This window comes from Furipterus horrens, unplaced genomic scaffold, assembly GCF_987537825.1.
Source record: "Furipterus horrens unplaced genomic scaffold, mFurHor1.1.pri manual_scaffold_3, whole genome shotgun sequence".
NCBI classification, from domain to species: Eukaryota; Metazoa; Chordata; class Mammalia; order Chiroptera; family Furipteridae; genus Furipterus; species Furipterus horrens.
In genome coordinates this window covers 170,346,441-170,364,898 of record NW_028327173.1, presented here as the reverse complement: position 1 = coordinate 170,364,898, position 18,458 = coordinate 170,346,441, and the positions used below count along the sequence as shown (strand labels likewise).

Genomic DNA, 18,458 nt, shown 5'->3' with positions numbered 1-18,458 from the left:
AATTGAAATCTGCATCACTCCCACCTCAACTTAGAAAGAATTCACGGCTCCTCTGCGTGCTACCCTCCTATCCCACCGATTATTATTTAATTCCTAGCGACGAGGGTCAGAGAGCTGACATTATACGAAGCGACGTCTTCCATTTGAGGAAGGAAAGACATGAATCCCCCAACCCTTCCTGTCCCCAAGAACTAGGGAAACCTGTCTTGCCTCCTACCCTAGGGAGCATTTTGGTTAGTCTTTCCGCAGGTCCCTACCCAACCCCAGACCAATATACCGGCCTCTGCCAGCATATGCAGAGCTTCCCACCCCCGCAACGCAGGCGACCCCAGCCCGAGACGCCAGGATCGCTGTGTCCTTCCCGCCGTCCCAGAGCCCGCCCCGCCTTCTTTGCTGCTCTGGTCCTTTTCCGGGTCCCTCCCTCCTCTAACCTCCACCGCCAGCCCCGCCCCTGGGTCCCCGCCTCCCGACCGCACCGCGGGCCCAGCGCTCTCCCGCCGACCCGCCCCATCCCGCCTCCGCGCTCGGCATTTGTTGTCGCCACCGCCTAGCGAGCCCTCTCTGACTCAGGAAGGCAAGGCCGAGGGGCCGGCCGGCTGGCTACGGGGCAGCCATGGAGGGCGCGGCGCGGAGGCGGCAGCTCCCCAGAGCGGCAGGCACGCAGCCCGGCGCCTCCTTCCTGCAGGCCAGGTGGGCGCGCTCCGGCGGAGTACAGCGGAACCGCGTCCCCGCCATGTGACGCGTGCGGGCGGCCCGGGTGGACCGGCGTGCGGCCAGGCTGGGCTGGAGCGGAGCCGGGGGTGGGTCAGGGGCTGCGTGCAGGGTTGGGTCGGACTTCCCTGCGCTACCTTGGCCACGGTCCCTCGCCTGAGCCCCGCCTTGCGTTTCCTTCTCTTCCTGGGGGTGCCCCGAGCCCTGCGACCCGGCCGGTGCTGAGACAGTCGCTCAGCTTGGAAGACCTCCCCAGGGGCCTTAAAAACTCCGGGTAGGGGCGGCGGGCCCCCAACGCACTTGGAACACCCAGCGCCACCTCCAGGTTCTCGGGGTCCCTCCAACCCTAAGGCGTGGATCCTGGTGTTAATCAGGAGGCTCACTCCTTGTCCCGGGAAACCCAAGACTGAGAATGTAAATGAAAGAGACAGCGGAGAAGTGTGGACGCTCTCTCCAGAGAAAGAATGAGGAAGGGCTGTCTTCACGTGGTCGCTGTCCCCTTCTCTCACCGATGGGAAGATGTTATTGGTTGATGTAGTTGGGACCAGGCAGGGCAGAGGAAGAGGCACGGAAGCCGTCTTTTAATCTTTCCCTTCATTCTACTTTCATCCCGTTTTACAGACTAGAAACATTCTGGTTAAGTAGGCATTCATTAAGCACCTCTAGTGTGCTCACCGCTATGCCAGGCAGTTCCAGGACAAGGTGAAGCCGGAAGGAGCTAGGAGGTTATCTTGGAGGGCTTCATGGAGGAAGTGGCACTTGCTCTGAGTCTCAAAGGACTCGGTAGGTATCACAGGGAAGAAAGGCTGCTCCAGAGAGAGAGAGAGTTAGGGGAAAGGCAAAGAATGCGATGGTCCTGGAGTTTCTAGGTGTACAGTGGAGGGAGGATGCAGACTGATCGTGAAGGACCTTTAATGGTGGCAGGGCTAGGACTAGAGAGCAGAGTTTAAGGAGACACTCAGGACAGGTACGACCCCCAGAGTGACTGCCTACTTAAAAGCTGGGCCTTATGTGCCTCACTTGCCTCACCCTAGTTCCTGCTCTAACTGGCAGGTTAAGGATGCAGCCTTTATTCTGTAGGTACAGGGAAGTCATGGAAGGTTCTTGAGCACCAGTGTGCTCAGAGTCGATTCTAGGAATTTTACCTTTTACGCTAATGTTTACCAACCAATTTCTTCCTATTATGTGGTACTTCCAATGTGGGGAGAAGTCCCAGAGGCTTGGCTGAAGGTTGCTCTTTCTTCTGCTCCTGAGGGACATCTCTGATCAGGATCCCTTTCAAGCTGGGAGTCTGAGTGCCCTGAACATTGGTAGCCCAATTAGAACAGTCTGGGTATCAGATATGGTCACCACTTTATCTCACATGTGGGACTTCTATATGCAGCATCTTAGTCTTTTTGTATTTGCATATGGGGAAATGGAGGCCCAAAGAGGTTATGTCATTTGCTGGCAAGAACCAGGGCCTCTGACTTCTGGTTTCTGCTCCTACTCCACTTTGGCTGCTAAGAAGCAATGTCTCTCTGTACTCCTGCATGAGTTCCCCATCAGCTATGGGGCTCCCTGCGGATGGGGTGAGAGGCTGGCTCTCTCTCAGGTGTCTCTGCCCCCTCACTGGGTGCCGCTGGGCCCATTCTCAGTATCAGTTTTGCTCTTGACAGGTAAAATCATCCTAATTTCTAAGATGCATGGATTTCTTCTGCATCTTTATATACCTCTAGTGACAAGGTGCTCATTATCTTTCAAGGTAGCTCATTCCTACTCTGTTGACAGGATTTTTGTATTTAATCAAAGTAATACATGCCCAAAATTAAATAAAATAGTCCAGAGGGCTTAGAGCAAAAAGCAGTGGTCCTCTGTTTACCTCTTTCTGGCACCAGAGACAGCCATGTTAGCTTCTTTTAGCTGTTTCTACCCATTCAAGTCATATTTCTAAGTAATAATAACTAACGCTTTGTAGCAGTTTTTGTGGACCAGGCCCTACTCTTAAGTTTTTGCACATATTAATTCAACTGCAACTCTTGATGTCGGATCTACTATTATCCCCTGTTTTACAGATTAGAACATTGAGGTCCAGGAGGTAAGTAACTTGCTCAAGATCTGATTAGTGGCAGAGCTGGGATGTGAACCTAAGTGGTCTCCAAAGTCCACACTTAAAATTAGGCTATGTTCAGCTGCTATTTCTTGGTTTATCAATTTTACTTTTTAAGCTAATGTTTACCAACTGATTTCTTCCTGTTATGATTTGGCTCACTTCTACCTCCCTTATCTTCTTCACAAGATGGTGTTTTTAATCACTGTTTTTAGTTTTTCTCTTTGTTCACTTTGTAGCCTGAGGGAATTGCATATACTATTATTTCTTTTTTGGTCAATTGTAAGTAGTATCCCTTGATTACTTTTCAAAAGAATTTTAGTCCTCTACCTACTCTACCCTTCAGCTGTCCTTATTCTTTCCTCTCACTCCCTTGTTCATAGTTTCACTTTAATGATGTCAAGGTTGACAGTATTTACCTGCTGTTTTTCAACCACATTGTCTTCAGTGTTTTATCTGTGGATTGATTCTAAACTTTGAAAATCAACATATACTATGTTCATTAAATAAGCCATATCAATAGTATTCCCTACAAGACAAGTAATATTTAAGTTACATTTGCTGTCTTACATTGCTTTTGTTTTTCTTGGAGTCTCTAATTGCCTTTTTCCCCCTTTTATTATTTGCCTTTATTTTCTCATTTTTTGTTCAAACTTTGCATCACATCAGGTATTTCACCATTCTTTATATAGAACCCAAGTCATTCTGTCTGTAGTCCTGATTCATGGTCCCTGCTTTGCTCCACCATGGCCAAGACCCCTTCCTTTTCTGCTAGGCTGTCTTGCATATGCTGCTGACTGCTTTGAATATTTCAGCTGCATGGTATGCGCTCCCCAACTGTTGTGGTATCCATTTCCCCATAAGGCAGGCTTGTAAACCTGTGGAGGAGACAAAAGGCCAGCCTTGTTTCGGGTTACTTGTCTTCTTGCTGTCACTATTGTTCTCAGCAGAATCTTCTGATGACTGAGACCTAGGAGCTGGCATAGGCTTGGGGGCAGGGGGGGCAGTGTGTGAAGTCTTGCGAGTCAGCAACTTGGGACAAGCTTGAGGTTGTTCATCTCCAGGACAGGGTATGGGGGACAGGATGACTTCACCCTCCATGGCCTGCCTCTGGTGGTCAGAGACCCAACAGAAGAAAAAGTTAGATGCTGACTGCTGGTTCCCAAGTTGGGGTCTGCCCTGTACCTGCCCTTTTTTCCCTGCCCTGCTAAGGCAGGCTGGACTAATAGCAGGGATCCCCATTGACAGAGGGACCCCGTGAGATGGAGGCGGAAATAACTACTGAGCCCCTGTATGGTCACAGCTTCCTAAGACTCACACCGCCATGCTCTTCCAGGCTTTCCGGATGCCCTTATTCCCTATACCAAACATCCTTCTCTTCTCCAAGTTTGGAGATTTCTGGAGCAAAGCACTGAAGGCTCTTATCCTCCTTCCCCATCCAGGTTCTTCAGACCTGGCAGTTATCACTCTGCTTTTTGAGGCCTTGCCCTGAGGGGCAGGGGCAGGGTGGGGCTTCCATACCAGTCCCTGCGCTCAGATCCCTGAGCAGTCCTCCCAGTTAGTTTCTGAATATCTACCCAACCTGAAGGCCCTGCCAGCGCTCCCTTCCCTTCCTCCCCTCCATAAGCCAGGCATCTCAGCTCCATGCAGCGCCTTTCTCACTTCCGCCTCCAGGCCTGTGACCCTGCTCTCCTGCTCTTCTGCCTGGTTAAATCCACCCATCCGTGAGTCTCCTAATGTGCTGCATAGCTTATTCTAATGAACAGAAACAGAGTAGCAAGTGATTGAGAACACAGGCCATAAATGCATATAGACCCACGTTTGAATTCTGTGCTTTTCAACATTCCTGGGTTGCAGGTGACAGAAAACCAGTGTGAACTGTAGCACCCTTAGCAAAGGGGAATGTATTGGCTCATGTGGCCAAATCACCAGCCTTGGGGATACCGGGAGCTGGGAATGTGAACACTCTCAGAGCTTTTTCTCCCCCTTTTCCTTGATCCCTTCAGCAGGGCTGCTTCGTTCTCACCGGGCTGTTTCCTGAAGCAGGAACCTTGGCCATAGGCAGCCCTAGATTTGCATCTTAGCACCCAGCACCAGAAAGAAAGGAGCTCTTTCCACAAACTCTGATTAGAAAAGTCTCACTTAGTTCAGCCTGTGTTACTGGCCCTCTCTGTGGCTAAGGAAACATCTCTCTCTCTCTCTTTAAAGTTGATTTTAGAAAGAGAAAGGAAGGGGAGGAGAGAGAGAGAAACATCGATTTATTGTTCCACCCATCCATGCACTCACTGGTTGTTTCTCGTATGTGCCCTGACTAGGGATTGAACCCACAACCTTGGCATATCGGGACAATGCTCTAACCAACTGAACTACCTGACCAGGGCAGAAACAACATCTCTTACCAGAAGAAGCAGGGAGTGGGCAATAGGCTGACCAAAGGCATAGTTGCTGCAGCTCCTTATTAATACAGTAGGGGTAGCATTAGCTAAGCACTTAATGTCTGTAAGCCTCAGTCTCCTCATCTGTAAAACAGGAGGATAAAAGCCCTGCTTCCTGGTATTGCTGTGAGGCTGAGATGAGACAGTGCAGGTGAAGCTCTTAGAATAGCACACAGTCAGACTTGATCAGTGGTGCAGGTCACTGTGTAGAGGGGACAGGAAGACTTAGCTAACCTGGGAAAGGCCCATACCACCTGTCTTGCCTGTGACCAGGGGATGAGATCTCCAGGAACTTACCTTCCCGGTCTCACGGTTGCTCTACCAGCCCAATGTGGACCATTCTTGGAACTGGCTGAAAAGGATCCTGAAAAGTCAAGGAAGCAATAGCGACCTCAACAGAGGAAAACCTCTGGGGTGCCTTTAAGCTAACGTTTGCCACTAAAAAGAATGAGTAACTGGACATTGAGACTCTTTTAAATCAGCCAGTAATTACTGAGTCTAAACCAGAACTGAGCTGAGAACTGGAGAATACAAATCTATGTCACATAGTTTCTGTTCTTGGCACAAATGGGACAATATAATGTACACATCAATCATCTTAGGAAGTAGTGAGCTGCTTGTCACTGGAGGTGTGCAAGAAGGGCGGGGATGCTGACGTGTGGATTTACACTGATGGGAAGGCAGGTGAATTGAGAGAAACTAAAAGGTCACTCCTCTTCTTGAAGGTTTAGATAAGAGGAAAACTCCAGCCCTGTGATGTCATGGCCAGGCTGGGAGTTAGAAATGAAGCATTCCTTATAGTGAGACTGATAGAGCTTTGGGAAAAGCTTCATCAAGGAAGCCTTCCTGGAGAAGGTGGCACATGCACTGGCCCTTGAACTTCAGCTCATCTGTAAAGAGCAAAGGCTAAATGCTTTGCAGCGGGGGCAGGCATACAGAGATGTATTGTCAAGTGGTGCTCTACTTCTTGCCATGGCTCTCACATCAATTTGCTTCCTTCTTAGGTTTCACTGTGGATTGGTGGAAAGAGGGATACCAGCAGCCCCATTCATACATCTCATGGCTCAGGAACCAAGTGGAGGGAGGCCCTGTTCATCCCAACCTATAGTCTGAAAGGCAAATTTCACTAGAGGGCTCTGATTGGTCCAGCTCAAGTCACATGCCCATCCCACAGACCAATCACTGGACACAATGATGGGATGGAGGTTAAATATATAAGCTCTGAAGCCTAATCATTTAGATTCACATATTTAGCAACATAACTGGACAAGTTACTTAATACCTTGGGTCTCTGTTTCTTCGCTTGTAAAATGGGGGTAATATTCCAACCTCAAAGGGTTTTTGTGAATATTAATCAAACAGTTAAATGAGATAATACGTATAAACAGTTATAATAGTGCCTGGAATATTGCAAGTGTTCGATAAAGGTTAGCTGCTATCATCCATCATCATGTTTCATGTTTTTCAGCTGCATTTGTATCCTTTGCCCCATTTGATTTCCTCCTCATCCTATAGGTGAGAAAACCCAACATTTATTGTGCCTTTTTGGCAGCTTTCTTCCTGAGTCACAGAGAAGCTTAAGACAGGGCAACCAGAGTTCACTCCCAGGACACCTTCCCCTTGGCCACAGGCCCAGACCCCAGCATTTCCTGCAAAATCCTTTTCCTAGAACTTACTTATGTGTGTTTCCTCCTGCTCCCAAACCCCTAGACCTTTCTGTGGCTCACTGGTGGCAGGCAAGGGGAGATTCCCATGGGAGGAAGGGAGAGGACTGACCCTTGTTGTCTGGTTCCTTCCCAGGCACAGCTCCATCAAAGCTGATGAGGTTGTCGGCACAGCTCCCTTCCACCTCGACCTCTGGTTCTACTTCACTCTGCAGAACTGGGTTCTGGACTTTGGCCGCCCCATTGCCATGGTGAGTGTGAAGCTGTGGGCAGCCCCAGCCAGCAGCGAAGAGACTTAGTATGACTTGAATTAGCTGAGTGACCTTAGACAATTCATTTTCTCTACTGGTAAACAGCAAGAATAGGCCTGGATGATTTCATGTCCTTTGACTCTGTGACTGTGCCCAGGGAGGCAAGTGCCAGCAAATAGGGGAAGGGGTCTGGGAGCCTGACTCCCAAATTGGAACCGGTGGCTCTGAACAGCCATACTGTGCCACCACTTCTATCTCACCTCCAGATCACCAGCTGGGAGGAGTATAGGAAAGAAAGCAGAGCATCCCCACTGGCCATCCCCACAGCCTTGGAATATTATTATTTTTCTAGAGGTAGAGTATAGGCTGAGTTTGCATATTATGTATGACTGAGCCTCAGGTAATTTTTGTGCCATCTGGTAAAACTGTCCCCTTCCCTCCAATGCTACTTCATGCATCAATGTACAGTGGCGGCCTCCATGGAGGTGATTAATACTGAAAGAGCACCAAAGCCCCTCACTTGTGATAGATAGATAGATGATAGATAACAGAATCCAAAAAAAATTGAATGAGGTAGCACCATGTACCAAGTTGTTAATTTTTGTGTGGGGAGGGAAAAATAACAATATCCTCTGCTAAAACTAATGCCTTGTACATGCTAGTGATAATGCAAATTAGCAAAGCCCTTTTGGAAAGCAATTTTGTCAAGGTGATAACTAGTACCTAGAATAGTGCCTAGCATGATAAGTGCTCAGTACACTTTTATTGAATGAATAATAATAACAGTAAGGTAGAAATAGCAGCTAACATACATTGAGTGCTTACTCTGTTCTAAGCTCTTTACGTGGTTCAACTTAGTTCTCGTGTTACACTATTATTAATCTCAACTTTATAGAAAAGAGACTTGAGGATAGAGAAGATAACTGGCTCAAGCTCACCCAACTAGCAAGTAGACAAGCCAGCATCTGCACCCAGGCACTCTGGCCCCAGAGCCCACCCCCTTCTATCATGCATATCTCCGGAACCCTGATATGTTATCCCTTCTGACCCAGTAAGATCCCTTCCAAGAATTTGCCCTGAAGACGTTATCAGCCAGACACAATAGCCTCTCTACACAAAGATGTTCATTGCAGCATTGCTTACAATAGCCAAAACTTTCAAGTGATTTCAGTGTCCAGCAGTAGAGACTGGGTCAATCAACTTTGCTGTATCCAGTGAAGAGAATGTTACCTGGCCATTAAACTGGAATTATGGATGATAGTATTAGAGCAACCTAGAATGTTTAAGGAGAAAATAAATCCTTAAGTGGCATGAATTATTGACTGATTACAAGTCAGTTACAATCCTAACAATCTTTTCTGTGCTTTATTTTTATTGTTTACATTATTACAGATGTCCCCATTTCCCCCCCATTTGCCCTTCTCCCCATAATCCTAATAATCTTACATACATGTTTCAAAGATGAGGAGGATGAAGAAAAGCTTTCCTGGCAATGTGTCAGGGGGGCATTATGGTGGATGCTGGTACTTCTTACTGCAGACTTTTTTTTTTTTTTAATGTTGGAGAAAGAACAGGGACAGAGTCAGGGGTCAGGGCATCCGATGAGGTTTTGGGTGACCATGGTCAAGCCACTGTTATTTGGGCTTCAGTTCTCTCACCTGTAAGGAGTGGCAACTGGCTGCTCTGAGCCCCCTTTTAACATGAAGGTCCCACATATTGGAGGATAAAGGAGCTTCCCGTCAGGCTGGTGCTCTGGGGAAGGGAGAGATGAGGCCAGGAATAGGCTCGTGGCTCTGCTCACTCACTAGGACTCAGTCTCATCCTGCCTAGAGTTGCTGTGGTCACTCTAACCCCAAATGGACTCGTGGGGAGAATATGCATGTGAAAAGCTCACGTATACACTGGAGCTTTTCATATGTATGCACGATGGTCCCAAACTTCTAATAACTACAAAATAAAACCGTCTACCAGTTATAAAGTAATATGTAGCAGTTGTAACAAGTCAGTTCATACCCAGGTGTATAAAGTAGTGAGACTCTTCCTTCCCAGTCCCACCCCTGACAGTTTGGGGCACATCCTTTCACTCCCTTCTTATATACAGACATAAATGCACATCCTTTTTCTTTTCCTCCCCAAAATGAGATTTTACTTCATATCTTATTCTATAACATGCTTGTTTTACTTTATCATGGAGATCTCTCCATGTCAGTACATATAATATGTCATTTCTGTTAATGGCTACTGAACTTTCTATAGTAAATAGATATTTTAATATATTTGATTGGTCCTATTTGGCTGAAGAGTTGCCCTATTTCTGTATTTTGCTATCATAAAGAGTATTTCAGCCACCATACATGTCTTGCTCAGAACAAAGATATAGAGCTACACACACGAGTAAGAAACAAAAAGAGAGAAATTGAGATATCTGTATCCTGGGAGTTGTATTTCTGCAGATTAGTTTTATCCAATGTGGCATTTTTGAAATAAAAGTTAAATTTTTTAAAATTTTTATTGCAATTTTTGGTCATTACACGTGTTCTCAACTCAACAGGTACTGGTAGTATAGTCTGGCAGTGTATGTGTATAATAGTTTGACCTTGAATAAGGATTTTCATTCTGAGCCCCACAAGGCCAGGACTTCCTGGGGTAGACCAGAAGGAAGAACTGCCCCTGGCCTGCTTCCTTTCCCAGGGAACGCAGAAAAGGAAGAACTGAGGCTACTTGGGGGAACTCACTTATTTTCTCGTTTGTTTCCTAATGTATACTCTTGATCTGATTGGAAGTCGGCCATCTGCTCAGTTGATAGGGCACTTTTCCACACCTTGGCCTAGTCGCCAGAAGAGCTGTCATCATCATAGGACCTGGAGTGCCAGACCCCTAGAATCCATATAGACCACCTGAGCCACATTTCTTATGTTACAGATGGGGAACCCCTAGAGAGGGGAAGGACTTGCCCAGGGTCACCAGGAAAGTTGGTGGCACCACTGAGTCCCAAAGGAGCCTCCAACCACCAGGCCAGTACCCAGGGACATTTATTTAGTGTTCACTGGTACAGGGGCACAGGCTCAGGCCTGGATTTGTATCTACAGTGTGCCTGGGGACGTCCATTTAAGTTCTCTGCAACTCAGTTTGTCTGGGGGCTGCCACAGGGATCCCGAGAGATCACAGAAAGAAGAGTGTGTGAAGGAGGTGGGGGCTGACTCCCCAAGGTCCTTCCTCATTGGGCTGTGCCTGGAGAACCCACTCCTCCCCTTGCTCCCCAGCTGGTGTTCCCTCTCGAATGGTTTCCACTCAACAAGCCCAGCGTGGGGGACTATTTCCACATGGCCTACAACATCATCACGCCCTTTCTTCTGCTCAAGGTACAGTCCCAGTCTCCCTGCCTCCCTTCCCACCCTCATGGCCACCTCCAGTCAACAGGGAGCAGGTGCCAGCCCAGGGAGTGCCCCGAACCAGGCTGTCCCTGCCTGAGTCTGGGAGACAAAGGTTGTGATAGCAGGACACTTCAAGAGCCTGGGGCCCAGGGGAGGCAGGTGCCTCTGGCTGAGAGGGATGGAGAAGGCCTCCCCAAGGGGAGGTGTTTGATTTGGGCCTCAGTCTGCTGTATCAAGGAGTGAAGTGGGAGAGGCATTCAGACAGAAGGACCTAAGGATGAGGCCATGCTCAAGAAACCATAGTACATTTTGGGAGACTAAGGCAGGAGTGGCTGGGTTGCCCCGGAAGAACGTAGGGACCAGTTGGGAAGGCAGGAGAGGACCGGGTGAGAGGAATGGCAGCAACGGAGAGAGAACTCTATCCTTTGGCCTGGAGATCCCTGACTTTGAGATGCCACCAGGAGCAGAGTTAGCCAGGGCTGCTGGCTTTCCACTTTGCCGCAGAAGGGTTCTTAACTATCACCATCTACTATCCCCATCACTTTGTTTTTAGAAAGATATCTCAAACCCCTGAAAGTCAGAAATGTGTAACTGCAGAATTTAGAGGAGTCCTTAGTTAAATAGTTTATCTTCAGAAGCACCCACCCCCACCCATCCCTGTCATTTACTTTGTCTTTGTATTTGCCATGGAACAATCGCTCAGAAATCAGAGGGTCTCTTCAACAGGCCAGCCCAGCCACCCAGAGGCACCACCAGGGGAAGTGGGAGGGCTGAACCTGGCGCCCCAGCGTCTGTTTGAATGCCTGGCTATCACTTCCATTAGGTTGCTTGTGTCTGACCTTGGGCAAGGAACTGACCCCTGTTTCCTCTCTGGGGAAAGGAGGTGCGTTTCCCTTGGCCCTGCTGAGTTCACATGGACCATGTGAGACTGCAGAGGCTGGGCTGGCCCACTAAAGGGACTCACGAATTTGTGAGTGACTTTCCAGCCTGTGGCGCCCATCCCGTCCCAGGTGCAAGGGAGAGATGCAGGGGGTGTCTCCTGCTGTGATGGAGGCCGGGTCAAACTGCTGGGCCTCCCTCTGACCTCAGCTCATTGAGCGATCACCCCGCACCCTGCCTCGCTCCATGATCTACGTCAGCATCATCACCTTCATCATGGGCGCCAGCATCCACCTGGTGGGCGACTCCGTGAACCACCGTCTGCTCTTCAGTGGCTACCAGCACCACCTGTCAGTCCGGGAGAACCCCATCATCAAGAATCTCAAGCCTGAGACGCTGGTGAGGCCACCTCTGCCACTGCGTGCATGCAAACCCCAGAGGCCAGAGGGATTCCCCAGCCCATCACTGTGCCTGACCTCCCGCTGAGCGCAGTCCGCTAGTGAGGGCCCTATCGCAGGGCAAGCAGGATACTCATCGTATTAGGAAGTGCACGCTGACTTCCAGCTGGGCCCCACCCCCTGGAGGGCCTGGAGTCAGGGCAGTGGGGGGAGGCTGGGCGTGGGGGAGGGTGACCAGAGGGCGGGGTGGGCCTGCACCTCTAACCCTGTCGCCCCTGCGTCCTCAGATCGACTCCTTCGAGCTGCTTTACTACTATGACGAGTACCTAGGCCACTCCATGTGGTGAGTGATGGGGCCCGTCTGTCACGCAGGGGCCCTGGCTCCCCTCCGCCTCCTCCCGGCCGGGCGGTGCCCACGGTGGCCACTAGAGGGCAGCGAGCGGCCGCGCCGCCCTCACCCGGAGCCTGATGCAGGTGGGGGAGGAACAGGCCTCCGAGCTGATAAACATACCCCACAAAGGGGATGTGGGCCTGAGGACCCCCGACCATGTCATGCCACCATGTCATGCCGCAGTCTTCGGGGTTGGAGGGGGGAAGAAGCTGCAGAGGGCCACCTAGACCAGGTTGGGGGAATGCTGTTTGTGCTGCCCCTGCCTCGGAACTCCCAGGAAGAGCCCCTCCCCACCACCCCCTTACTCCGCAGAAATGGGGGCTCAGCCACAGGACATTCAGGGCCCAAGCCGGGAGCAGCCATCTGCTCCAGCCTCCCCGCACCTCTTGCACAGGGTAAGATAGGCCCGTGGAAGCGGGTTGGAACCTGGATTGACAGCTAGTTAGTGACAGAGCCCACCCTGGACCTGCAGGCTTCATTGCTCAGTGAGGTGGGCTCTCAGGTCGCACGTGCCCTACACTTGTCACTTGTGTTTTCACGGCCTGTTTCAGAGCACGCAGAGGTGCTCCTCCTGGCTCAGCAGGTCCTGGACAGGCCTCAGGACAGCTCTCCCTGACCTTGGCCATCCCGTGGAAGGCTAGAGAAGGAACAGAGCCTGAAACAGCAGGGGAGGACATGGGAGTGCATGGGCCAGAGGAGGGGTCCCGCACAGGAAAGGCAGCGTTTGTGGGGAGGAGAGGGCGGTCCTTCTGAGTGAGCCCTGCACGTGGGAAGAGGGTGAGGCGGTGGGCTGAGTGGGAGTGAAGGGGCTTCACAGAGCTCCTCAGAGGCCCTCGGCAGGGGCTGTTCTCCTTTTACCTACCTGGACCTCAGGCCAGGGAGAGGCTGCCGCTACTGTAGGGCTCATGCCTGAGGCAGAGACACCCTCTCCCACACTGGTGTGAGCAAGGTGGCCAGAACAGTGTGGAAGGAACACCCCCGCCCCCTGCCCCCACAGCCTGTGGGCCTCTGATTTGCATGTGCCCAGGGAGTAGGCCTCATCTTCCCTCCTCCTTCCTATCCCGCCCTGGACCCCCAGCACAAGGAAGGCTGGCAGGTACTATGAGTGCCCTCCCCCCAATCGGGCATTTTGTAAACCATGAAGTGACGCTGTACGGGACCAGTACAAGAACCCTTGGGGGGAGGGCCAGGGAGGAGGCAGGTGGGAGGGGCAGCTGGGCAGACCTCTGAGGCACTGGCTTCCCTGTTGCAGGTACATCCCCTTCTTCCTCATCCTCTTCATGTACTTCAGCGGCTGTTTCACTCCCACCAAAGCCGAGAGCTCAATGCCTGGGGCGGCCCTGCTCTTGGTGGTGCCCAGTGGCCTGTACTACTGGTGAGTGGACATTGGACCTGGGGTAGAGGATGGAGGGGCCACTCAGGGAGCCAGGCAGTAAAAATGTGCTTTTGACCACAGAGCTGCTATGTGACCCCAGGTGAAACCCTCCATATTGGATCCCCTGCTTCCTCCTTTTCTAGAGTGGGCAGTGACAATGGCATGTGGTGGCCAGTCTGTTATCAGGGAGCCAGGCCTGAGCAAGTTGTTTCCATCCTCATGCCCCTCTAGCCCATGCCCCACCTCCCAGAACCCAGTGCTACCTCGGGGCCAGTAGACTCCATCTCTAACTCCAAGATCTATAGAGCCCCTGGGTCTCAGTTTCCTTCCCTGTGAAATGGGAGAAAACCTGCTTGTCCTCCTCGCAGGAGATGGTGAGAATCCAGGGGGAGAGACAGGCTTTAGAAACTATAAAGTGCCATGGTAATGACAAAGACAGATAAGGGGGGAATTCCAGGGCCTGGAGCGCCCGGCCTGGTGTCTTTTTCCCTCCAGCTCTCCTCCCATTAGAGGGGACCCAAAGCTTTTACCCCTCCTCTGTCACTACCAACCAGAAAACAGGCTCCCCCTAGGGACAGTGAGTGTCACAGGAAGGACTGGCCCTTCTCTGATGGGAAGACTTCATCAAAAAGGAAAGGACCTTCTTTCTTGGGGCCAGCTACAGCCCACCTCCAGGGTCTGCCCCCTTACTGGCTGATTCACCTGGGTGAATCTGTATGCCCCCTGAGGACAGGAGTAAAAGAAATGGGTGTCAACTACAGCAAGAGGGAAAGAGGTAAGACATGGGAAAGAGCTTCCAGCCTTATGTGTACTCTTAGCATGTTAGTGCAGTGGTAGCTATAGCAATAGCAGTAACCACTTGTTGAACAGTATGCTTTCCCAAGTGAGAGATGTACACAGCTCTTGTCAGTGACCTAGAAAATAGGGCCATTTATGCCCCATTTATGAGTAACAAAACAGGTTTTAAAATGTCATGTAAATTCCCCATGGTCACACAACTTCAGAGCTATAGTTCCTTGAGTGTAATGGGTCAGCATTGGGGTTCTCTCTAGAGGCAGAGGAGTGGTCTAGATAACTTCTTAGAAGCTCTCTCACAAGTGTCCCTGAGTTTCTGGCCATGTGCTAGGTGCTGCCTTTGGCGCTGCAGAGAACACTGGGAGACCTGAGACTGTGTCCCAGCCTTCAAAGAAATAGTAGTGACAACCCCTATAAATTGCAGCCACATTCCCAAACTCAAATGTTTATAGGAACCAGGTTGGTAACAGAAGGGCATCAAGCAGACATGAAGTGAGGCAACAGGGAATAGTGGGGATTGTGGCAAACTCTAACAGGGGCAGCTGCTTTCCCCTCTGATCAGTTATTGTTATATGGGAATACAAGTCTAATGTGACCAAAGAAACCAGAAATCCACATTTTCAGGTATTTTGTTACTTAAATATTGGCAACAAACTCAACATTTTAAAAAACAGTAACTATCCAAGTTAAATCAATGCTGCATATGTGCTATGGCTTGGAGTGGTATGGTTCCATGAGCCCCTCATTAGATTAGCTGTTCTGACTGACTGATGGGGGCAGCCTGGTACCTGGGTGGAGGGGGAATGCCAGGCAGGATAGGGCTGTCATAGCACCAACCTCACCTCACCCACCGGCCTATTCAGGTACCTGGTCACTGAGGGCCAGATCTTCATCCTCTTCATCTTCACCTTCTTCGCCATGCTGGCCCTCGTCCTACACCAGAAGCGCAAACGCCTCTTCCTAGACAGCAACGGCCTCTTCCTCTTCTACTCCTTCGCCCTCACTCTCCTGCTTGTGGCGGTCTGGGTCACCTGGCTATGGAATGACCCTGTACTCAGGAAGAAGTACCCAGGCGTCATCTACGTCCCTGAGCCCTGGGCCTTCTACACCCTCCACGTCAGCAGCCGACACTGAGTCCCTGGCATCAGCCACCAGTGCTCTGTTGGCAGGAGATGGGCCACACAAGGTGTCTGAGCATGGGGTATGTGTGCATGTGTGTCCACCCACATGTGTATAACAGTGACTGAAAACATGAGTGAGTACACATTGTGTGCATGGATAGGTGTGTGTGTGTGCGCGCATGTGTGTGTCCACCCACATGTGTATAATTGTGACTGAGAACATGAGTGAGTACACATTGTGTTCACAGATGGGTGTGTGTGTGTGTGCGTGTGTCCACCCGCATGTGTGTAATTGTGACTGAGAACATGAGTGAGAGTACACATTTTGTACATGGCTAGGTGTGTATGTGTGTGAGCATGCATACGCATTCATGAAGTGTATCGTCAGGAGACTCAATTATTTTGATCAAGTTTCTGTCTGGCTTGGATCTTTCCAGGATGGGATTTAGTTTTAGGCAGTGTGTCCAGGCCAAGATATGGGCACTGCCTTCCTGTGAACCTGTCTAGAGTCGGGGCCTCTCACACTCTCACTGCTCAGGACTGACCCCTTCTTCCTGGGAAGTTGCTGGTACCCATACAGGACAGGCTTGGGTGGGGCCGTGGGGAGGGAATTTGTCATGTCGCCCACCACCTGGCCCATGCCTCAGACCCACCCGGACCCTGGAAGCCAGATTACATATGTTACATGAACTTTCTATGTATTATTGAGCAAAGCACATCCCTTTGGGCTTCATTAGCACTAGATGGGCCCAGGGTCCCAAAGTTGCAGTCTCCCGTTGGGGCATCCTGGGAACAGATGAGCAGTTTCATACTGTCACTGTCCCCGTACCCTGAAAGGTGTATGTGCACCCGAGACCCTCGCGCCACCTCAGGTTGTATGGGGTATTGAGCCACCCAACCCCGAAGATGCACAGGCCAGCTCACTGCCCTAACCACCAGCCTGGTGTGGGGGTCTGGCCATGGCAGCTCTCCAATCATCTCCCTCTGCCTGCCTGAAGCTCTGTCTCCATCCGCTCCCTGCGAGAGAGCTGTGGCACCCACTTCCTGCAGGCTTTTGAGCTGCAGCTAATGGCAGTTCTCGAACACTTGCACTATTCCCTGAACTCCTTTGGATGAGGTACTGAGACGCTGCAGTCAGCCTTGTCTGGTCCGAATCTCAAGCCTTCTGCCTGGGCCCTGCTCCCAGAAAAGAGGCTGCATTCCCAGCAGGAACCCTCCACCTCCACCCCCACCCCGCCTTCTCCCAGACACTGTAACCAGGTCTCCACACAGCAGCAGGTATCACAGCCTCGTTCCCAGCCAGCACTGGCCTGCACGTGCTCGTGTCAGAGGGCCTGTCTTGCCTTCCTGGGCCCTACCTTCTCTCCTGTGTTCTCAGGGAGCCTCGTGCCTCAGATTCTCCTTCATGTTGTGGTCCCTCTGCAGCCCCCTGTGGGGCTTCTCCAGCCTCTGGTCAGCCCATGTCTGCTGGCAGCATTGGGGGTGAGAGGTATGAATAAAGGCAGTGTGAAGCCAAGCCTGGCTGGGCTGCTTCTTAACTTTGTGAATTTGGGAAGCAGGAGGGAGGAAGGTCCCTAGAACAGGGTGAGAATGTCTGGTCTGGGGCCCAGGCAGGGGCTGGGCAGACCCCAGGGGCCCACTCAGTCCGGCCTGGCCAAGAGTGGGTGCTGCCAAGGGCCCTCCATGCCCCTTTGTAGGATCCCTGGGATGGGGAGAAGTGGGGATGAGAAGGGCCTGGGTCATCCCAGCCCTCTTCAGAAGAGTATGGGGGGGGGGGGGAGTAGGATAGGACATCTCCAGATGCCTCCCAGAGATGCCACCAGCCCAGTCCAGGGGCTGAAGCAGAGAAGGTCTGCTTGGGGGGGTGGGGGGGGTGGCTAGTTTGTTGGAGGCTGGTTCTTAGCCTTAAGCCAATCACTTATCTCGAGGGGCCTCTGCTCTTGATCTTCAAAGGTCTCAGCTTCTCCAGACAGGCAGTCACCAGACTTACTGGGCCACTGTTACCAGATAATGCAGAGGAGGGGCTGCTGGGAGGGAGACGTTACACACCATTAAGCCCCAATACCCCTACCTGCCCAGCAACCCCATTTGAGTCTTTCCCTATCTCAAGGACACTACCCCTTGTGAGGGGCCCTTGATAAGAAAACAGTAAAAAAAATGTTAATAAAAAGTTACGGATGAAAGTGAATACAGTCAATCCTTGAACAACATGGGGGTTAGGGCACTGACACCTGCAGAGTCAAAATTCCACATATAACTTATTTTTATTTTTTAAGGATTTTACTTACTCTTAAAGAAAGAGAGGGAGAGAAACATCAGAAGTACATTGCCTCTCGTGCACCCCCAGCTGGGGACCTGGCCCACAACCCAGGCATGTGCCTTGACTGGGAATGGCACCAGCAGCCTTTCTTTTTGCAGGCCAACACAGAATCCACTGAGCCATACCAACCAGGGCATAATTTTTATTTTTAATCCTCACCTGAGGACATGCCTATTGATTTTTAGAGAGAGAGGACGGGAAGGAGGAAAGAGAGGGAGAGAAACATCTATCAGTTGCCTCTCATATGCACCCCAACCAGGACCAAACCCACAACCCAGGCATGTGTCCTGACCAGGAATTGAACCAGCAGCCTTTCAGTGTACAGAACAATGTCCAACCTACAAAGCCACACCAGCCAGGGTCTACATATAACTTCTGACTCCCCAAAACTTAACTATAATCAGTCCTTTATATCCCTGGGCTTCACATCCATAGATCCAAGCAGTATTTTCATTGACTACACTAATAGCCTACTGTTGGCCAGAAGCCCAACCGATAACTGGTATTTTGTATGTTGTGTGTATTATATATTGTATTCTTACAATAAAGTAAGCTAGAGAAATGAAAATGTTATTCAGAAAATCAAAAGGAAAATACATTTATTGTATTTTTTGAAAAAAATCCATATATAAGTGGACCTGCACAGTTGAAACCC

General features: G+C 50.6%; 1 protein-coding gene across 1 annotated transcript; it reads left to right on the top strand.

Moving 5' to 3' along the window:
- The first annotated feature begins 493 nt into the window (after window positions 1-493).
- Window positions 494-16,306, top strand: CLN6 (CLN6 transmembrane ER protein). The gene is made up of 7 exons (XM_090270829.1): window positions 494-690; window positions 7,036-7,150; window positions 10,414-10,512; window positions 11,614-11,802; window positions 12,089-12,144; window positions 13,445-13,567; window positions 15,226-16,306. Exons 1-7 carry the CDS (start codon window positions 614-616, stop codon window positions 15,494-15,496), a joined length of 930 nt encoding a protein of 309 aa, XP_090126955.1. The 5' UTR covers window positions 494-613; the 3' UTR covers window positions 15,497-16,306.
- The last annotated feature ends 2,152 nt before the right edge of the window (window positions 16,307-18,458 follow it).